Below are 22,753 nucleotides of genomic sequence, written 5' to 3'. Positions count from 1 at the left end.
ACAAAGTAAGACAGGCTGTTTTATCCTAAATTGGGCTGTTTGTAGTTTGCCTTATGTACACGTATCTTAGGGGTCATCCAGAGGTTTAGACAGAGTCTATGCACAGAATTTGGGATTCTCCCTCTCCTGTGGTAGCAGTGGGGCTGTGCTACTCAGATACCCTGCCCCAGGGAACCAGAAGGACCAGCTGCAGAGAACATAATTGACTGAGGATCTCAGCTGCCACACGTTTGGATCCACTGTGGGGTTCATGCCAAACCATAACTGTCATTTCTGCCAGATGTAAGATTTCTGTAATGGTGACTTTGAGGACTCTTCATTAGCTGGCATGAGACTTTCAGAGGTGCTCTGCCGTCTGAAGCCTTTCCAACCCAATCCTCCTGTCTCTCTTTTGCTCATGTCAGACCTGCTTCACCACCCCTGCCTACTCCTATTCGTTTCTCCTCTCTCCTTGACCACACAGCCTTGTTCTAAAAGCTGGTATGTTCATTCTCACAGTGGCATGGAGCTGAATGCCTCGACCATGGCTATACGTTTATGTCACCTGTCCCGAAGATCATTCATAAGTGTGGTGGGCAATTCTCCAAGGGATGGCAGGGAGGCTGTGGCATTAAGGGGCTGGACCTCAGTCTCTAGTACCCACTCCAATAGTCAGGTCTCCTCAGAAGGCCTTGTGGCTTCAGGAACGCAGGCACACCTCCCCTCATGCCATGCTGGCCCTGTAGAAGGCTTTACCCAGACACTGAGCTGCTGGCCTGCCACACTGGAAGCACCTTCCAGAGACATGGGAGACCCTGACGACATGATTCCGAAGCCAGGGGCTGGAGGGCTGAGAGTTGGGCATGTGAGCACAGGGGGAGAATGGGTCACCATGCCCAGGCTCAGAGCTGGCTCTGCTATTTGGGCCTGGGGAAAGAGAATGCATTTTTATTTATTTACTTTATTTATTATTTGAGACAGAGTCTCACTCTATTGCCCAGGCTGGAGTGCAGTGATGCGACATCCACTCACTGCAACCTCTGTCTCCCAGGTTCAAGCAATTTTCCTGCCTCAGCCTCCCGAGTAGCTGGGATTACAGGTATCTGCTACTATGCCCGGCTAATTTTTGTATTTTCAGTAGAGATGGGGTTTCCACCATGTTGGCCAGGCTGGTCTCGAATTCTGACCTCAAATGATCCACCCACCTTGGCCTCCCAAAGTGCTGGGATTACAGGCGTGAGCCACCGTGCCCTGCCCATTTTTATTTTTTATGTCATGTTAAGAACCCTGCCTCAGAAAAAAATAAACCCCCAGCTCCCAAGACAACGCCTAATATCCATTAGTGAGGTGCTGTGCCAGGAGGAAAAGAAGGGAACAGCTGAGTGCTGGTGCCTTATGCCAGCCCTGGGGCACAGACATAAATAAAGTGGGTTTTCTGTCCTTCCAGGGGCTCCTATCCCAAGGGAGAGACCACAGAGAGGGCAACAACAGAGGTTCTGACAAATCCGGGGAAGAGACAGGAACCAAGGATGCCTTCCCAGAGGTGCTGGCATTTGGGATGTGTTCCAAAGATAGCAGATACTGCGTGGGGGAAAAAGCACCTTCTATCCAGACTTGGGTGGGGAAGCTTTTGCCTTGATAAAATCACGGTGACTATGGCTTTTTTTTTTTCTCTTGGTGTAGGAGATGGCAATGAGCTGTTTGGGGTGACTGGAACATAGCACGTGGAACAAGACCTGTTTTAAATGAACCGCTTTATTTTTATGGCAACCAATTCTTAATTCATTCAATAATAATTGAATTGGGTACCCACTATGTGCAAGGAATTGGACTAAGCACAAATAGAACAGAAAATAATCATCCAATGTCTCCAACAAGAACAGACATCTATCAGTGGTCGTGATTTGTTATTGCTGCTTGGTGTGGAAATGCTGAGCTGGGTGTGGACAGGACACTGTGCAGTCCTGCTCTGCGTAGAATGGGTCCCTATGGTGTTTACACTTTGCTCAATCTATGGGGTTCCCTGAAGATCAAAGAATAAACAGAAAGGTACTAGCCTCGGAAGAAGAGACGTGACTGCCAAGAGGCCTGGCCAGACAGCCTGCCAGGCAGGCTGGAGTCCGGCTGGCTGGGGCAGCTGGCCTTCCCATAGTGAGACTGGCAGTGTGCTCAGATGGCCACACTGTTAGGAATCCGGTCTGGGGACAAGTAGTAATATGGCAGCTGCTTCTTCTTGTTGCGCTCAGCAATCACGCTGACAATGGCCTCGAGGTTCTTGCGGAATCGGGCCATAGCCGCCTTCACAGGCTTCTCGATAAAATGCTCTTCTGGGTACATGCCCAGGAACAGCTGAGGGCCCAGACATGGATACACACATAGGTCAATCTGCTACCCGTGTAAACTGACAGGCCTGTCTCATCCCAAGGGGCCAGCCACCCTTTGGGAGATGAAGGAGGGAGCATCTATTTGCCTGCCCATATTCACCCTCTGCTGCCTGACAAGAGGGCCTTGGGAAGGCAAGTGTGGTCGCCCCCTATCTGCTTCCCTAAGGAAGGCTCCAGAGCTGGGCTTCATGGATAAGTGGGAAAATAACTGCCTGCTGCCAGGTGGTTACAAGATGATGCAGATGAAGCTGGAGGGTGCTGGTGGTTGCAGCCATGGTATCCTGCTCTCTCGGGCCACCCCTATGCAGCACTCCCACCTCCCATCAGGGGCGCTGGGGCCAGTGCTGGCCTCTCCAGCCCAGGAAGGCAGAAGGCAGGCCAGGGAGCCTGAAGGGGTGGCTGCCCTGTTGGGGTGCTGTGCTTATTTGCATGCTCACACAGATGTCTGCGGGGTAGAGCTAGACATCATTTTAAAAAACTACTGTATTGGATTAAGATCACAAAGCTTCTGAGCTGGAAAGGTCCAAGAAACATAGGCTACTGATAATGGGATTTGGATTTAGTCTGTGGAGGGCAATTCAGTCTCAATATTCTTTGACCAAGGAATTTGTCTGCTAGGAATGTGTCCGGTCATGCTGAACACGTATGCAAAGGCACAAAAACAAGGATGTCCAGTGAGGGACCAACACATTAGCCAGGAACAACTCAGACGCCCAGCAGTCTGGAGCAGGTTGGACCCGAGCGGCCATTCTGTGCAGTGCTGAGCTACCCCAAAGCGAGTGCATCCACCAAGACACACCAGATTCGGTTGTTAGATTAAATGAGATGCACATGTCCTGAAGGAACCCAGCAAACTCTTGGTCATTCCTTCTGGAGTACCAGGGAAAAACACATGTGCAAGAGCTTTGTCAATAGCTGGGGGGAGGGGGTGTCACACACGACCCTCTGGTGACAGTGAGCAGAGCCTGGGCTGTGTGCTCTCCTGCCGTGCCCACCCTGAGCTCTGTCCACGCTCAGGCCGGGAGACCTGGTGGCAGCTGCAGCCCTCTGGGCCCTTCCAGCCTTGGAAGTCAGGATTTCTGGCTCCAAGTGAGCCCTGAGGCCCCAGTCACAAAGCACTGAGGCTGAGGAACCGGTTAACCTGGGGTGACCTGGGTCTGTGCCCCACCCTGCCCAGCCTCACCTCGTTTTCCTGGAACTGGCTCAGCGCCCACACTGCACCCAGATGCCAGCAGGAGCGACCGCGGTCCGGCAGCGTGTCCACGATCTGCTCAATGGTCACCACGCCCTTGGCAGTTGGCGGCGGGGCTCGCATGGTTGGGGGAGCATTGGGGATCCAGGAGCACCAGTCGTACTGAGGAGACGACCGCCAGCGAGCGTGGGCACCCCCGAAACCCTGCTGCCCAGCTGCCCCCTGGGCCCCGTCCTCCCCGTGCCCCCCAACTCCAGCGGGCCCTTCAGTCCATCCATCCTCTTCCCCCGCGGCCAGCGCCCTCGGCTGCGCGGGCAGAATCCATCCTGCAAGTCCCATGCCAGACCCCGAGGCTGCCCGAGGGTGCGGTACCCGTGCAAAGCTGGGGCGGGGGAGGAGGCAGCGGCCCTGGGGAGTGAGCTCTGCCCAGCGGGCGGGCCCCGCCTACCTGGCCGAAGTTGACCGCAGCGTGCTGGGCGGAGGCGGTGAAGATCACCACGGTCAGGTACTCCGACAGCTGCTCCCGGCTCTTGACCGACTTGGGGAAGCCTAGGGCGGAACCACCGGCGGGTTGAGGCCCAGTCCCTGGGGACCCCGGGGCCCGGCGCCCACCCCGTGCCCGGTCTCCCTGCCCCGACGCCGGAGGGCCCGCTGGGCAGGACACCCTGGAGGGGCGGCGGCTGCGCCTGCGCTGCCGACTGCGGGGGAGCCGTGTCCAGAGACGTCCCTGAGGCCCTACCTGAGGACTTGCGGCCCCGCATGCCGTACACGTAGACGTCGTTCACGAAGTCCTGCAGCTCTGGGTCCTCCTCCACCACCTGGTCGCTCTCGTAGTAGATGCCCACCACCTCGGCCGTGAACCTGGCTCAGGGGGCGCAGCCGGCGTGAGCGATCCAGCCAGGTCTGCGGAGCGGTGCCCGGCGGCAACCCCCTCACGGACGCTGGGCACCCTCCACCCCTTCCCCATTCAGCGCCAGCCGCCGGGGGCCAGGCCCGCCCCAGGCAGTCAGGCAGGGGGCCCGGCTCCTCCCCCAGGACCACCGCCCCGCAGGCGCTCACATCCTAATGGCTTCCCACACCAGGAGCCCGTCGTCTCGGTAGAAGTAGTAGGGGATGTCCTCTTTACTCTCCATGCCCCGGGCCTTGATGGCCTCGGGAAAGCACAGGGAGGCGTAGGTCAGGTCCTTCATGGCCCTCTGCACCATCTGCACGTGCCCACCGCCCCCTGTGGCGTTGGCCTGGAGTGGGAGGTAGAGTGCCCTGAGCGGGTGGCTCCTCCCACAGCTGTCCAGACCCATCCCTGAGGAAATGTGCCAGGCAGGCAGAGGGGCAAACTCTTCTTCTGTGAGATGGGGGAGGGATGTTTAATGCAGAGAATGACAAGGGCAGCGGGTGGAGAGGTGACAGGGAGGAGCCTCCCGCCCAATCCAATGCAAGGGACTGAACCGTGGGGCTGCAGAGTGCAGGAGGGAAGGGTGCGCTCCCAGCCACAGGAGGGCAGCAGGCGTGGGCAGGTGTGTGGGGGACCCCAGCACCAGCGGGCCTGGGCTGTGAAGTCTGCTCTAGTGCTGAGCACAGGACCCTCAGTCATTGCTCTCAGTGACCCTCAGTTTCCAGGCCCCATGCAACTCTGTTGAGGGCCTGTTGTGTGCTCAGGTGAGGGCTGGAGAGACCCACAAGGAGGGATCCTGGTCCTGATCCCGGCTGCTGACCGACGCAGACACACTCACAAGCTGACTGGCATACCTGTGTACACCTGCACACACACATGCAAATACACCCAGGGGGCTGGGCTGTTGGTGCCACAGAAAGTTTGAAGACGGACTTGGGTGCTGGGGTGCCAGAGACTGGTCCATGGTGGGCATTCAGCTCAAGCAGAACCAACCAGAGCTGCCCTCCAGCACTTTGTTTGGATGCGGCCGGGAGATAATGGCCACATGGGAACCTGAGGTAGAGCTACTATGATGAGGTCCTGCGCCCTCTCCCATGGGGGCCTGTCTGCAGCAGGAGAGTGTGATGCCAACACAGGTGAAAGAGAGAGAAAGAGGGAGCCAGTGTGCCTATACCCTGGGGCATTGCTTGAGTCCCTGGATCCATTTCTGGCTGAGGCCCCGGCCCCTCTATTGTGTCCAGGTATTTGAGATAAGGCATGTCTTGTCCAGCTACAGCTGGTTTGAGTTGGGTTTTGTCATTTGCAACCCAAACAGTGTTTCAACTTCAGTGGTCATCTGGCCTGGTCACTAATGGGCTGGGGAAAGGAGGAAGGTTGGGGCAAGGGCCCATGTGAGAGTCCAAGCTTGGTAAGGCTACAGGGGGCTCAAAACGAGGTGGGGTGCTGTCTGAGGGATGCGAGGGTTGGGCAGGGCCTAGAGGCCCTGATGCAGGAGACAGTGGGTTGGGAGGGTTGCAACCCGGGAAGCAGAGTGCTGGGGAGGTCTGAGTCAGGGTGGCAGGGGTGTGGCAGATTAAGAGGCAGACACAGGTTCCTGGTGTGTAGGAGGTCAGGGGGCCATAAGGAGTGTGTTCCAGAGGGGGTTCTACACCCAGGTCCCAGAGGCTGGGAGAGGGGAGGAGTGGGAGGAGGGGACCGGGAGCCATCAGCGAGAAGGAAGAGCTGGTGGTGCACCTAGAGGAGTGCTCCTGGCTGAGTGGCAGGGGCTGGAGACATCAGGAGGATGCTGGACCCAGTGCTCTGAGCAAACTCCAGCTTTCACCCTTCCAGGCCTCCTGAAAGGGCGTCTAGATATCAAATAGGGAGTGAAGGTGGCCAGGCTTGGCTCTTCCAGGCAACAAGTAGGGTAGGAGGGCACCCACCTTGTCAAAGAGGCCACACTCACAGATGAGCTGCTCACGGGCCTTGGTGTTGATGGCGATGGTGTATCTCACGTGTGCCACCAGCAGCTGGGGAGGGGAGAGGAGGAGGCCTCAGAGGGGGCCCAACCAGGTGACCTGGTGCCCTAGGGACCTGCAGCTCCCCCACCCAGGCCTGCCTTACAGGATGATGCTGGGCGCAGGGAGGAAGTGAAGGCTGGGTGCTGATCTTTTGGCTAAGTGCTGGAAGCCTGCACCCCTCTGATGCTTACTAAGCATGATAATGATTCAGATGGTCCTGGCCAGCACTTGTACAATGCTTACCTCTTTGCTCCCTGAGTTTACTGTTTTAATCCTGACCATCATTCTGTAAGGCAGCTGTACTATTTGACCTGTTTTACTGGTGAGGAAACTGAGGCACACAGGAGTACTTTTAGCCTGCAGTCACCCCAACAGCCAGTGCTTGTAAGATTCGGGAACAGGGAAGGAGAGTGATGGCAGGGGCGGCCATCAGCACCAGCCGAGGATCACTGTGAACTCATTTGCCTTTTCCAACTCTACTGGCTGGCCAGCGAGGCGCCTGTGTCAGGCCCACACCCTGGCCTCGTTGTCCTGGGGAACAGCAGGCTCCCAGCTGTTTTCTTCCTTTGGGGACATTACTGACTCTGAGAACATCTCTCCAGGGATCCCTTTCTGCCACCCACTCCCAGCCACAGGTCCCCCTGTGGGATGTCAGCGATCCCTCCCACTCCACATCTCAGATGCCCTCCCATAGCAGGTGGGGCAGTAGCTGGCTGTACCTTGAAAATGGGGTGCACGGCAGGCAGCTGGCGGTACATCGCAATGCCAAAAACCTCAGACACCAGATGTGTTCGCAGGAGGTGGGTGATGGTCTGGTGGACATGGAAGTCACTGGAACGGACCCAGATTTTGGCCAAAAGCCAGTCGTATTTTGCATCCGAAGGGAGGAAAATAGGGTTCTCATCTCCCGGGATTTGGCTGAGCTGATACATCGGGGGAAAGGAAACACACCGCTGTATTTCACTTCAGATTATAGTTGTTGGAGAACTTCGCCTCTTGGGAAGTTCCAGAAGTATCTGAATTTCTTTAACAGTGACTTTGGAATCAGAAGAGCCTGGAGGGGGTAAAGGGCCCTGGGGTGAAGTTTCCTGTCCCAACCATATTACTTACAACCTGCATGACTCTGGATGACACACTGGGCTTTCTAAGCTCCGGCTTCAGCATCTGTCACGTGGGGACAGTGATCCCTAGGCTCGCAGTTACTGTGGGAATAGCCTCAGGAGCTGGCAGCATGGAAGGAGCGGACAGGCAGAGGGCCCAGCAGCGGAGGGGATCCCTGCCCCCTTTCCCTCCTTGCCCTGCTCCCTCTTCTACTGCCTCTCATTGATCGCCCATACTTTCCTCCCTCTCCTCTTCCCTGAAATGCTGGTGCTCCCCAGGGTCTGCCCTGGTGCTCCTGTCTTCTTTTCTTGCCCTAAATCAGCTTGTCCTGTCCAAAGGCTTGGGCCTTCCTGGTGCTGAGCCGCCCAGATCAGGGTCTGCAGCTTGAGCTCTGCCTGGAGCCCACACCTGTGCCCAGGCGCCTCCTGTAGCAGACAGGCTGGGCCTGTCTTCCCTTTCCAGTTTCCACTCCATACTGGGACAAGGTGAGTTTTTTTCTTTTCCAAAATGCAAATCATGTCACGTTAACTGCCTCCTCAATCACCTCTTAATGCCAGAAAATAAAATCCCGAAGCTCTGTGGTGACCTGGTTTGCTGATGCCTCTGCACACACAGCTTCACCTTCCTGCCCCCACCCCGGCACCCAGCCCCAGGTCCCTCCACGCCAGCAGCCCCAGGCATCGCCACCTTACTGAGAGCCCAGCACAGCCTCAGAACCTGACAGTGAGCTCTCACAGGAGCCTGAAGCAGGTGCTGGCATTGCCCATTTTCAGATGAAGACATGAGGTATTGGAGGGATTGACAGAAAGAATGAGGGGGGTGGCAGGGCTGTAGCCAAGAGTGACCAGGAAGGGGCGTGGCCAGACTTTAGGTGCTGGGAAAGCACAGTGGCCATGGCTGGGGAGGGAGAACTGTCCCAGAGCACACAGCTGTGTCACTTGCTATAAGTATTGTGGAAAGTGGGGTCCTTGGGCGTCTCTCCTTGGAAAACAGTGCTGTCCAATAGACATATAATGCCACCCACACATGGAGTTGTATGTATTCAGGAAGCCATATTAATAAAAGTAAAAGGAAAGAGGTGAAATGCAGGTTAATACAGTTTTATTTTACCCAATATATCCAGAATATTATCACTTCAACATGAAACCAATCTAAAACTATTAAATGAGATATTTCACATTCCCCACCTCCTTATTCTAAGTCTTAAAAATCAGGTGTGAACTTTGCACTTGCAGCAGGTCTTGGTTTAGATGAGCCAAATCCCAAATGCTCCAGAGCCCTGGTGGTCAGTGACTCTACCCTGGTCAGAGAGACCCCAGCAGCCCCAGAACTCCCTGAGGACCAAGGAAGGGGGAGGGAGGAGGGACAGCAGAGTGTGACTTGCACACTAGGCGTGCCTGTCTGTTTATACATGAGATTAGTTGACTGCTTTTAAATATCAGACAGTTTCACATAAAAATTTGAATGACCTGGTTTTCCTGAAAAATTAGAAGGTCTCAGAACTCTGCACCCATGTTCTCACAGAACTACACTCTTGTCCCTTTTCTACAGTCCCAGCTGTCAGGGTCCCCACTGCCACACCCATTTACATGAGCTGCCTGGGCCACTGATACCTGATCTGTGCCCTAGAGTGCTGGGCTGCCTGGCATGCTCTGAGACACCCTCTGACATGTTCCCACATGCTCTGACATGTTCCTGATGGCTCTGGGACACTGATATGTTCCTGACATCCTCTGGGGCTAAGGAGCCCCCTGTTGTGTGCTAGGGGCTTTACCCATACTATCTCACTTAATCCTCACTTTGACCCTGTAAGGCAGGTATTCCTTGCTGTACCCATTTTACATGGGGGGAAATTGAGGCTCCAGCTGTTTAAGCAGCTCTCCCATGTCACACAGTAGGTAAAGAGCTGAGCCAGCAACATGATATTTAACAGGCAAAAATTGAAAGCATTCCCCCTAAAAACTGGAACAATGCAAGGATGTCCACTCTCACCCCTCCTATTAATAGAGTACTGGAAGTCCTATTCAGAGCGATTAGGCAAGAGGAAGAAATAAAAGGCATCCAAACCAAAAAAAAAAAAAAAGTCAAATTATCTTTGTTCATCCATGATGTGATTCTACACCTAGAAAACCCTGAAGATTCCTCCAAAAGACTCCTAGATTTGATAAACAACTTCAGTAAAGTCTCAGTGTTATAAGTAAAATGCTTATGAGAAACAGAATGCTTGTTCCTTGGTACTGCAAGGAAAAATCAGCATTTAGACAAAAAGTTTTTTTTAGCAAGGCAATTTTACTTTCTGCAGAAAGGGTGCTCCTCACAGATGGAACAATGGTGACAGCACACCTGAATAATGGAGAGAAGCAATTTTTATTCCTTACGCAGCTTGTCCCTGCTACTGTGTCCTGTCTCCACTGGCTGGAGCCAGACCTCACAATCTAAAGTAAAATCCGACTGGCTAATAACTTAAAACTTTTCTAAACAGGTAAAAAGCAATGGAAAGACAAAGGAAAAGAGGAAGTTGCTTATGAAAGGACTTAGAAAAGTAGTGACATTCCCAAATAAGGAAGGGGCATAGGCTGCAAACTGGGACATGCCTGTGAGCACGTCCAGTGCAAATATCTTGGTTAAAGTACAAGGACATAGAATGTACTCATTCCCTTGTATCTCACAGCTATATATGATAGGGCTTAATAAAAAGTTATTAGCACAAAGCAAAAAGGCTTTAAAAAAGTTAGTCTTTGGAAAAAACTATTATTTCTTACATTTATGATTTATTCTTTAACAAAAAATACCTTTAAAAAACCTTTTGACTTTCTACACTTAAGATACAAAATCAGTGTACAAAAATCAGTAGCGTTTCTTTTTATTTGAGACAGAGTCTCATTCTATCACCCAGGCTGGAGTGCAGTGGTGCGATCTCAGCTCTCTGCAACCTCCACCTCCCAGGTTCAAGCAATTCTCCTGCCTCAGCCTCCTGGGTAGCTGGGATTACGGGCATGTGCTACCACACCTGGCTAATTTTTGTATTTTCAGTAGAGAGGGGGTTTCACCGTGTTGGCCAGGCTGGTCTCGAACTCGTGACCTCAGGTGATCTGCCCACCTCGGCATCCCAAAGTACTGGGATTACAGGCATGAGCCACCGTGCCTGGCCTAAAAATCAGTAGCATTTCTATGCACCAACAATGTTCAGGCTGAGAACCATATCAGGAACGTGATCTCAGTTACAATAGTCTCCTACACACAAAATAAAATACCAAAGAATACATCCAACCAAGAAGGTGAAAAAGTTCTACAAAGAGAACTATAAAACACTGATGAAAGAAATCATAGATGACACAAAAAAATGGAAAAACATCCCATGCTAATGGGTTGGAGGAACCAATATCATTAAAATGGCCATACTGCCCAAAGCAATCTACAGATAGAATGCAATTCCTATCAAATTATCAACATCATTTTTCACAGAATTAGAAAAAAAAAATCCTAAAATTCACACGGAACCAAAAAATAGCCTGAATAGCCAAAGCAATCCTAGACCAAAAAAACAAAGCTAGAGGCATCACATTACCTGACTTCAAACTATACTACAAGACTATAATAACCAAAACAGCATGGTATACTGTGTGCCAAAAATAGGCACACAGATCAGTGGAACAGAACAGAGAACCCAGAAATAAAGCCATGTACCTGCAACCAACTGATTTTTGACAAAATCAACAAAAATAAACAATAAGGAAAGGACATCCTATTCAATAAATGGTGTTGGAAAAACTGGCTACCTATATGCAGAAGAATGACACGGGGCCCCTTCCTCCCACCATATACAAAATTTACCTCTAGATGGATTACAGACTTAAATGTAAGACTTCAAACTTTAAAAATTCTAGAAGAAAACCTAGGAAAAAATCTTATGGACATTTCCTAGGCAAAGAATTTATGATTAGACCTCAAAGGCATATGCAACAAAAACACAAATTGACAAATGAGACTTAATCAAATTAAAGAGCTTCTGCACAGAAAAACAAACTATCAACAGAGTAAACAGACAACCTACAGAATGGGAGAAAATATTTGCAAACTATGCATCTACAAATGACTAATACCCAGAATCTATAAGGGAGCTTAAGAAAAAACACCACCATTAAAAAGTGGGCAAAGGACAGGAACAGACACTTCTCAAAAGAAGACATACAAGTGGCCAACACACACATGAAAAAATGCTCAACATCACTAATCATCAGAGAAATGCGAATTAAAACCACAAAGAGATACCAGTCAGAATGGCTATTATTAAAAAGTAAAAAAAGGATAGATGTTAGCAGGATATAGATAAAAGGGAATGCTTACACACTGTAGGTGGCAATGTAAATTACTTGCATCCTGTGGAAAGCAGTTGGAGATTTTGCAAAGAACTGCAAGTAGAATTACCATTCAACCCAGCAACCCCATTGCTGTGTACCTACCCAAAGGAAAAGAAATTGTTTTACCAAAAGGACACATGCACACGTATGTTTACTGCAGCACTGTTCACAATACCAAAATCATGTAATCAACCTAGGTGCACATCGATAGTGGCACCGGATAAAGAAAATGTGGTACGTGTACTCCATGGAATACAACATAGCCATAAAAAAGAATGAAATCATGTCCTTTGCAGCAACATGGATGCAGTTTAGGATTGGCACTTAGGCCATAATCCTAAGTGAATTAACCCAGAAACAGAAAATCGAATACTGTATGTTCTTATTTATAAGTGGGAGCTAAGCACTGCCTACACATGGACATAAAAGTGGGAACAGAAGACACTGGGGACTCCAAGAAGGGGAGGGAGGGAGGGAGGGAGGAAAGGGTTGAAAAACTAGGTATTGGGTACTATTCTCAGTATTTGAGTGATGGGTTCAGTAGAAGCCTAAACCCCAGCATCATGCAATATAACCATGTAACACACCTGCACATGTACCTCCTGAATCTAATATATATATATATATAAACTGTTCTGACCAGTAAAAAAAGAGCTGAATGAGGATGGGCCCGGTGCTCTACCTATTTCAGCCCATCACTCTGCCTTCCGCCGCCAGGCCTCACCTGCCCATCCCCTTGAGCTCTTGTACTACTGAGCTGGGCCTTCCCAAACCCATCCTTCACATCCTCCCACTCCTGTCCAGGATCTTGGCCTGCCATGGGATGCCAGAACTTGCCCTGAGCAATTCGTGTTTCTTAAATTTGTTTTTTGGGTAAGGAAGTAGCTTTAGGTTTCTGATTAGAAAAGAATACGTGCTTATTATAAAAAGAAATTCGAGTCATGACAGGAGAGCCTGAGAAAGAAAACGTCATCTCATCTTCCAGCCCCCAGTGATAACCACTAAATTCTGGGGAGCCTCCTTTCATAGGTCTTTGCATGTGTGCACATTTATCTGTCCAATTTTCCATCAACTGAATACGATTATAATCAATATCTGTCTCTTTGTTTTGCTCACCTGTCCCCCACCGGGCCATTACCGTGTTCCTACCTGGTGACACCACGTCTGTGTGTTCCCATGCCGGCACAGTAGGCCTGCTGCATCCTTGCATTCATTTTACATAAGTCAGACCATGCCCATTGCCTCAGCAGTTTGAAGGAGCTATTTGGATATGACAGATATGTATTCTTTATTGGTCCTTTGTGTCTTGTTTTTCCACTTTATTAACTTATTGTGGAGACCCCTGCAGGTCAGTTGGGAGGGAACTAAAGCATTCCTTTCAAAGATGCTGCAGTGTTTTATGGTGAGGACATGGAAGGGCTCACTCACTCAATCCTCTTCTGCCGTCAGACTGTTTTCAATTTTTTTTCCCCATCACAAACTATGCTCCTGCTGCTACCCACATTTGTGCTTTCATTTCTGCTGAGTGGCTGCTAGCGAGGGCTGAGCCTTCGGGGTGTGGGGATGTTTTCTTTGAGTAGACACTGCCTGCCCTACTGTTCCTCGGACAGGTTCACTTCGCTGGTGCACACCTGTTCAGTGCTACTGGCTGTCAGACACTTAAACAATAAAGTCCCCTCCAGTGCCCCTCCAATTGAGATGGAGCAGGGGCCTCCTCTTAGGGCACTGTAGCCCCCTAGCCTCCCGACAAGGCATAGAAATGAAAGAAAATTCTGAGTTCCTTCAAGGGAAATTCCAGGCATCCAGCTAGCCCTGAGAAGTAAATGAGCAACTTGACAAGCAAGAGGATAACAGCAGCCTAAAACAACAGCCAAGGAAGCCAGAGTCCTGGGGTGTTTGGTTCCCTCTGGAAATTAAAGAGAACACCTGAACTCGTGACTCTGAGTTGTTTTTCAGAAACCCGGATCCCCACCAAACAGATCCACTGGTACAGAGACCTCAGAGAAGAGGGAGCTGAGGACTGAACTCTGAGCGCGGCTCTTTGTTCTAAGTATCTTCCTGGGGGGCCTGGGGGAAGTCCCGCCTACAAGCCACAGCTAACATTCCTTTCTGGTAACTCAAAATTTTAAACAAAACTTCTCTTCCTTAACCAACCGCAAAACAACAAATTTTTGAACCTACCTATGACCTGGAAGCCCACCCCACTTCAAGATATCCTGCCCTTTTAGGCTAAAACCAATGTGTGCCCTCCAAGTATTGATTAATGATTTTGCCTGTGAACTTCTGCTTTCCTGAAATTTACCCCGCCTTTAAAAACGCTTACCTGCAAGCCATCAGGGAGTTCCTGTCTTAAGAGGGAGTTGCCCAATTCTTCTTTTTTGGTCCCCGCAATAAATGCCTTGTGTTCTAGATTCTATCCCAATCTCAGTGTTTTGTTTTGCTGCACTGGGCAAGCAGACCCCAGTCCAGCTCGGTAACACAACTGTCCTCACCACGACAGCTCCAACCCCAGGATCCTCTGACCGCCCACTCCAACGTGCACCTGGTACAGCAGGTACTGTGGGATCTGCTCCGGTGCTGGCCCAAGCTCTGACCTTGGGCTGCCCAGGCCCACCAGTTATCCCATGAACACTGCCAGGCTGCAGCAATTCATGGGCAGTGCATGGGGCTCTATCCTTGCTGGTGTTTGGGAGTTACCCCTTTGTTTTTCCAACCAGACAGGTTAGAAATGATATCTTATTGTTAACTTTCATTTGCATTTCCCTAACTACAGGTGAATTTACGAGTTTTTCCATATGCTGGTTGCCCATTTACATTTCTTCTTTTGTGAATTGCCTATCCATATTCTCTGACCATTTTTCCACTAGAGTATTTGTATTTTCCTGCCAATATAAAGGAGCTAATTGTATGTCATAGATAGGCATTTCTTAGCTGTCACGTCTGTTACAGTTATTCCCCTCAATCTCTATTTTGCTTTTTGGCTTTGTTTATGGTTTATTTTATCATTTAAGTTTTAAAACATTACACAATCAAATATGCTTAGCTTTCCCCTTATAACTTCTTGGTTTCCTTTTCCTTCTAAAAGTCTTCTGAGTCTCCGCATAGTTTTTCTAAATTCATTTACTTTTTTCATTTTAATTTTTATTTCATCTGAATTTCTTTTTTTCTTTTTCTTCTAAGCAACTCTACATGATGAGATTTATTTTTGTAAATGGCATGACAGAGTAGTCCAACTTAATTTTCTTCTTATGCAAAGTGTGATAGCACCATTAAAATAATATCCCCTTTTCACTGAGTTGAAAAACCTCCATTGTGATACATTAAATTCCTCTGTAGAGGAGTCTATTTCTGGATCTTACTCTATACTGTCCCCCAGTTCTCTCTGTTTTCAAGCACAGCTTAACAGTAACCTTACAAATCCAGCAAGGAAAGTGTTCCCTCTGTGTTTTCTTTTCTTTTTCTTTTTCTTTTTTTTTTAAAGGCAGGGTGTCACTCTGTTGCCCAGTGTGAAGTGCAGTGGAGCTTTCATGGCTCACTGCAGCCTGAACTCCTGGACTCAAGCCATCTTCCCACCTCAGCCTCCTGAGCAGTTGGGATTACAGGTATGCACCACCATACTTAATTTTTTCTATTAAATTTTCTTTTCTTTTTTCTTTTTTTTTTTTTAGACTTGGTTGCCCTGCCTCTCTATGTGGTTTTTATTTTTTTCAAAAAATTTTTTACTATGCCAGATTTCTTTTTCCACATGAATCCTTCAATTTTTTAATTGTTTTCTCTCCTTTTTAGTTCCTCTTCACCACCACCACACCTCCACCAAGAAAGATAAAAAATTCTGGCTGAAATTTTACTTGAAAGTGCATTAAGTTTTTATAATAGAATTTGGTAGAACTGACATTATGATGATATACAGTTTCCTCCCCAATATCAAATCACTGTTAAGAGTTCATTGTATATCCTTTAAAATAACTTCATAGTTGGCCAGGTGCGGTAGCTCACACCTGTAATCCCAACACTTTGGGAGGCTGAGGCAGGCGAATCACAAGGTCAGGAGTTCCAGACCAGCCTGGCCAACATGGTGAAACACCGTCTCTACTAAAAATACAAAAAATTAGCTGGGCATGGTAATCCCAGCTACTTGGGAGGCTGAGGCAGGATCATTGCTTGAACCCGGGAGGCAGAGGTTGCAGTGAGCCGAGATCATGCCACTGCACTCCAACCTGGGTGACAGAGCGAGACTCCATCTCAAAATAATAATAATAAATAATAATAATAATAACTTTATAGTTTTTCCTTATATGGACGTTATATTTTATTGTTGGTATGGAGAAAGGCTATTTTTTTTAAGAAATATATTTATCTAAACTCTTTGCCAAATGAACTTAAGCTTTTAAAAAAATTAGAATCTTTTATGTTTTCTAGGTCTACCATAGCATTACCAGAAAGAATAATGTTCCCTGTTCTTTGACAATACGTTTATTGATTGTTTTTCTGTTTTATCATGTGGTATGACCTCTAAAATAATGTCAAATAAAAACAGCGATATCAGCATTCTTATTTATTATTTTAATGGAAATGGCATTAGAGTTGCACCTTTTTGATGTTAGCTAGCTTTATCATATAAAGTAAGGTTCCTCCTATTAATTTTTATTTGTTGTGGCTATTAAATGTTATTAAATTCACTTTTAGTGTGAATTGATATAATCACAAACTTTATCCTTACTGGTGTAATAAATTATGGTGGTAACTCTCTTGATATTGAAATATCTGGAATAAGCCCTACTTGGTTATTACATGTAGTCATTTAATACACTGCTGCACTCACTTTGTTAATATCACCCTTAGATTTCTCTTCAATCTTTATTTAATACTTAGATTGGTCTTCAGCCTTCTTTTGAAGTCTGCCTGTATCCAATTTCAGAACTAAGCTTACGCCAGCTTTATAGGATCAATTTGGGGCTGATAAAGAGCCCTGGAAATGTTGGCTGTCTAGTAGCTGGGTGAGACTCAGCTGCTCGCCATGTGGGTCTGTTTCCAATCACTATATGGAAATTGGCCTATTTTCTACAATTTCTTCTAATTTATCTTTTCCTAGGTTTTTAATCCATTTCCTCTAGTTTTTCAAATGTGTTGCTATATTACTCTCATTAAAAAAGTATATAATCATAATTGCTCTTTTTTAAGAGACGGGGTCTTGCTATGTTGCTCAGGCTAGAGTGCCGTGGCTATTCACAGGTGTGATCATAGCACACTACAGCCTCAAGTGAGCCTCCTGCCTCAGCCTCCCACGTAGCTGGGACTACAGTTGTGCACCACCATGGTGCACGACAATGTAATTACTCTTTTTATGACTCCTTTTTTATTCCGAATCTTGAATATGTTTTTTTTTCTCTCTCTCTCTCTTTTTTTCCGTCAGCCTCATGAGGAGGTTATTATTATTATTTTTTGGACCTTTCAAAGAACTAGATCTTGGATTTACTATCCTCTGACTTTCATTTGCTTGGGTCTTTATGGTTTGCAAAGTTTCCATTTTCAGAAGAAGAAAGAGACCCAGGAACAGTCTGTGGCTTTCTCAAGGTCCCACATCCTGTTAGCAAGTGGCTGAGCTGGAATTTAAGCTAGGCCCCTGACTCCAGGCTGCTCCAAGAGGTCTCTGAGAAAAGCTTTTGAAGGCACCATCGGTGGTGCCTGGGATCTCTGGGGATCTTGCAGGAATTTCATCTTCTTTTAGGTCACCTGTCCCTTTACCTACTGCTTCAGTTCCTTTGGCACAGGGCTTCTCTCTAGTAACAGACGGGAAGCTCCTCTGAGGGCACATGCCCCTGGGAGACCGTGGGGAGCCTGGAAGCTGGAGAATCAGATGACCTGGCTTGAATCCTAGCTCTGTGGCTGGCAGTGGGCACCTGTCCCTCAGTTTCCTTATCTGGGTAAAGTGATCAACATCAATAGAGCCCACTACCTGGGAGGGTTGTGGTGATGATTACACAAATAAAGATAGGTTATCTAAAACCCCAGTGGTTAAGTGTGCTTCAGAATCCAGAATGTTTAGGATTTTAGCAGTGGGTATACTTCATTATGTGCCATACCCCCTCCCACCCCAGGTCGAGGGCAACGTACTATTTTACAATCAAACAGAGCAGTATTTCTGCAGTGATCCACATGCCTATCACATTGAATGGGAAAAAGGCTCTAAATAACCTCACCTATTGCTTCAAAAAGGTTTGTTCACAAACAATGAATTTGCTGCACAGTTTTGAAACATGCAGCAGTTTTTAGATTCTTTAGATTTAGAATCGAGGGTGAGGGATTGTGGACTGTGCAGGTTAACCCGTAGGATAGCCTTGGCATGTGGCTGGTGCCTGACCTATCCAGCTGCTACTGTGTCCACAGCTCCCAAGGTCCAGTTCATGGACATTATTTGCTGAATGCTCATCTGCCAGTCTCCCACGGCATCCCCTGTGCAGTTCTTTCCTACCCCCAGGGACCTATGCCCAGTCCAGTCCTGGCCTTGGTCCCTGCTGTCTGCACACCAGCTCCCAGCCTGGCAGTAGGCTGGTGCCAGGAATAGGTGGAGACAAAGCCCTGTGCCCACCTGCCTTTCATCCAGGGTCTCCCTCTTCCTCCTCCCTCATCTCAGGTGGACGTAAAAACTCACATCATTATCAAAGGTGGCATACCAGAACTGGCCTGGCTCCTGGCCCCAGCGCCCATGGTGCCCCTCAGTGGTTTTGGTCTCTAGCTCAGCCCACAGCTTCACCTGCCTGGCCCCTGGCAGCACCTTGATTGGGGGCCCTTGGTCAGGGCGCTGGGTGGAGAGTGAAGAATATCATCCCAGGGCAGGTCCTCCACAGTGTGCCTCGCTCGACTGGCCAGGGGCTTCTCAAGTGTGCCTTGGGGAGTACAGCCCTCTCCGCCCTATGGACAGCCCACCTCAGGGCCGGCAGGAAGCCCTAGTGTCTTTCAAGACATAGCTTCCCGAGCTGGAGTGGAGCCACCCAGGAGCCCTGGATCGAGGAGGACTGAGCTGCTCAGAAAGGTGTGCCTGGAGGCAGCTTACCTGGATGGCAATGGGGACGATCTTGTTGGCCAGGTTCTTATACAGCAAGCAGATGGGAGCGGCCAGGAACTGGAGTGTGCAGGGGTCTGTTTTGTTGGCATCGATGCCATCCAGTAGCTCAAAGTCCACGATGAAAATGTTCCCTTGCTGCAGGAGGCAGAGAGATGTGTCCAAATCAGGCTCAGCAGATGGGCCAAAAATCAGGCCTGAGGAAAGAGTGATGATCTCTGGGGCCCCCTCTCCCTTTCCTGCGACTCAGCCGAGTTTAGAATGTGTCAAAGGCTGATTGATTCACATGGAGGGTGTTCACAGGTTGTGGTAGTTCGGGGTAAGGTGAAGGAATGGCAGCAGCTCACTCTGCATTTGTAGCGTCTGAAACCTGCTTGACTGGCAGGAAAGATGAGAGACCGCCCTGAGTGTCAGATTATAAGAAGAAAGGAGAGGTTAGGTGAAATAGATGCGACCAGTTAAATGTCAAAAAATGATGCTGCCGGACTCTACGCAGAGGTCAAAACTGGGCGAACTCAACCCCAGTCAGAGCCAGGACAGGGATCTCCCTTGGGAGGAAGAGACAGGAAGCGGGGCAGGGCTGTCCACCGGGTCGGGTAGGGAGGCTGCAGGGGAAGGGAGAGGGGGTTCTGCACGGGCAGGGGAATCTACAGGGGTTGAGGGGGGGCTCCAGGAGGTAGGGAAGGTCTGCGGGGGCGGGAATGAGCGTATGGCGGGAGAGGGGCTGCAGAAGCAGAGGGGGAAGGGGCAGTGGCTGGGCAGGTGGGGTGGTCTGCAGGGTTGGCCTGTTGTGCCCTGGTCTGAGACTGGCGACACGGCGGGTCATTGGTGTAAATTCGTCGGGCTTGCTGACCCTCGGATCCGTGCCCTTTTCTGTAGGAATTAACACCCCTCGACACACAACGAGCGTGCCCATGAAATGGGAGGCGGGCGACCGCTGGGAGCCGCGCAGTGGGTCCGGCAGAGGGGCCCCTAGGAAGGCCAGGTGCAGGGCTGCTGTGCAGCGCTTAGGCCGGGGGTATGGCCGCTCCTTCTGAAGCCTTTTCTGTTTCCTGAGTGATGAAGGAAAGGGTGAGGGTCCCGACTGCGGAGGGGTCGGGGTCTACTCCGCCTGGAGACATCCAGAGCGCCCCGCTACAGCTTCACCGATCGCTGCTCGGCGGCACGCAGGACTGAAGCCACCCACCCAGGACCGCGGGAGCTCGGAGCCTGGCCACCGCCCTCCTGCTTTGTGTCGTTTGACACCAAGGATGAGCTCTGAGCATCTGTCGCGATGGCGGGGGAGCGCGGGGGGGGGGGGGGGGGGGGGGGGGGGGGGGGGGGGGGAGCGGGGAAACGGGGACTTTTCCCGCGGAGGGGCTCAGGGCACCTTGTGTTGGGGAGGGAGGCAGGTGGAGACCCTCGGGCTGGTCGGGCACATTGCTGTCTTGCCTTCTAGGACGACGGCTGGACAGCTGGACTTTGAGAGCTGAAGTGACCATCAGACTCTACCCAGAAGGAATGGCTGCTAATCCAATCTTGAGACCACCCAGGCTGGTGAACCTGATACTGGGAACAGGAGGCCTGGGATTTGGGGCCACAGATTGCAGCATTTCTCTGTTATTCCAGGCCTCCCTTGCATCTTTCTGAAAAACGAGGGGCAGGCCGATCTCTCAGTTCTGACGTTTTAGGATTCTGCTGCTGACACTGGAGTTCTTGCCTGTCTAGCGTCCCTGTCCCCTCTGGGACTCCATTCTCCTGGCCGTGGGCACGGGCTCACAGAATCAGTGAGGCCCGAGGATGGCCTAAGACATCTGCTGGGAGTGTTAGGAAACAGGGTCTTTCTTGCTGGGAGGGGGTGGTGTTTGCTAAGCTGGTGGAAGGTAAATCTGAAGCTGCTGGCGATCATTCTTTACCTCCAGGTAAGGAAACCCTCCTGAGGAAAAATCCACCGGAGGCAGAGGATTGAGACATGGAGAGAGAGAGACAGTGCAGGGGATGATCTGAGCCCTGGTCTGGTCCCAAATGAGTTAGCATTGCTTTTTACTGTTGCCTGAGCCAATAGAGTTCTTGGATTAAACCAGATGGAGTTGATTTTTGTAATCTGAAACCAAAGAATCCAAATACAAAGACTAAGAACTCAAACAAACTTGAGCTGTAACACTGAATCAATACCAACAACAGGGATATGATTTCCCTCTTCATGTTCCAGAAAATAACTGCACATTTTACAAAACAATGTAGGCATTTTTAGTAGGCCACAAGCTTGCTGTAGATCACTAAGGTGCTGCCAGATGGGCAGCATGAATGACTGTGGGGATTAAGAATCATGCTGGTGTGTAGGAGATGGGAAGGTGTGTGTGTGTTAAGAGTCTAGTCAGTGTCCCAGCTACTTGGGAGGCTAAGGTAGGAGAATGGCCTAAACCCGGGAGGCGGAGCTTGCAGTGAGCTGAGATCTGAGATCTGGCCACTGCACTCCAGCCTGGGCGACAGAGGGAGACTCCGTCTCAAACAAAACAAAAACAAAACAAACCAAAACAAAACAAAAAGCGTCTAGTCAGTGAGGGGTAGGTCAGCTCAAAGGAAAGGCGACCCATAACCCACGTGTCCTGGAGGTGGCCAGGACTCCCTGTGGGAGGCTGTTGCCCTGCCCAAGTGCTGAGGACGGCGACTCCTTGGCTGCTGGGTGCACAGATGGCTGCTCAGAGTCTTCCAATTCTAGGATTCTATATGGCTTAATCTCTTTGATCTCTGACTTGAAGTTTGAAACCTATAGCCACCGAATCAATGTTACTAAGTCTAGCAATTCAGTCCACTCAGGAACACAGATGCTGTCTCAGTGTATGGGGGATTGTAACTGTCAGCTGTTCCCATGACCAGGAAGTGGTCTGGGCCTGGCTGGGTGCAGGAGGAGGAGGTTAGGAAGCGCTGCCTGCACTGGGGCAGGAGACTTGTCCAGGGACTTCAGCTGGGTGGGTGGCCCTCTAGATTCAGATGGGCCAGGTACTGGGGCTGTAGGTTTATCTCTAAAGGGCACCAACCATCCCTCTCCAACTAGGGCCCCAGGGTAAGCTGAGCTTAAAAGACTGGAAGCAGCAGAGGCCACCTGGACACCTGGGGACAGGCAGCAGGGCCTGGGTGGCAGAAGGCCCCATCACACTGGTTCCATGGGGAAGAGGCAGGCTGATGGGCTAGCACCTGTTGCTGAGCCCCACCAGATTCAGATGGAGCTGGTTTGAACTTCTGTCTCAAGACTAGGTCAGCCTTGCAGCCGGAGGCAGCTGAGTCTGCAGGTGAGGGTGGGGAGGAGGGTGCGACAGGAGCACAGGCAGCAGCATTTCTAACGAGAAAGTCAAACATTCTGTTGAGTTTCTCCTCATGCCCCTTTTTTATTCTCACACAAGATCTACTTCTTTCTCCACTGTTCTCCCCTTTGCAAGGTGGGTGACAACTGATGACTGTGTATATAAAGCACCTGTCACAATGCCTGTCCCACCACAGGCCCCTAATCAAGGATAGCTCCTGTAATTATTAATACTGATAGTGAAAATATTGACATTATGTTCCCAGACTCGAACATCATGGAGAAACATTCCCCGCAATTCCTCCTCTGATATTGTACAAGACAGTCTGCATAATGCCCAGGACCCTGGCTGACACTGCTGCCAGGAAAAGGAAGCGGCTGCTCCAGGCCAGATGGGCCTGCAGTTAGTGTCTTGGGGGCCTATGAGCACTGGTCAGGAGGAAGTGGCTTCCACCTGACAGACTGTGACCTTGGCCACTTCCCCAGCCCATCAACCCC

General features: G+C 49.9%; 1 protein-coding gene across 2 annotated transcripts in view; it reads right to left on the bottom strand.

Moving 5' to 3' along the window:
* Positions 1–1,718: 1,718 nt before the first annotated feature.
* Positions 1,719–22,753, bottom strand: part of ALOX5 (arachidonate 5-lipoxygenase) — a 60,682-nt gene continuing 39,647 nt past the window's right edge. For both annotated transcript variants that reach the window (XM_050805326.1, XM_050805327.1), the window contains 8 exons: positions 18,964–19,110; positions 7,167–7,370; positions 6,370–6,456; positions 4,615–4,793; positions 4,295–4,416; positions 4,004–4,104; positions 3,547–3,717; positions 1,719–2,328 (listed from right to left, as the gene is read on the bottom strand). In XM_050805326.1, coding sequence (XP_050661283.1) covers positions 2,149–2,328; positions 3,547–3,717; positions 4,004–4,104; positions 4,295–4,416; positions 4,615–4,793; positions 6,370–6,456; positions 7,167–7,370; positions 18,964–19,110 — 1,191 coding nt within the window. In that variant the 3' untranslated portion in view covers positions 1,719–2,148. The remainder of the gene's footprint in view (positions 2,329–3,546; positions 3,718–4,003; positions 4,105–4,294; positions 4,417–4,614; positions 4,794–6,369; positions 6,457–7,166; positions 7,371–18,963; positions 19,111–22,753) is intronic.

The sequence above is a fragment of the Macaca thibetana genome, chromosome 9 (assembly GCF_024542745.1).
Source record: "Macaca thibetana thibetana isolate TM-01 chromosome 9, ASM2454274v1, whole genome shotgun sequence".
Taxonomy (NCBI): domain Eukaryota; kingdom Metazoa; phylum Chordata; class Mammalia; order Primates; family Cercopithecidae; genus Macaca; species Macaca thibetana.
This window is presented reverse-complemented; position numbering and strand designations above follow the sequence as displayed.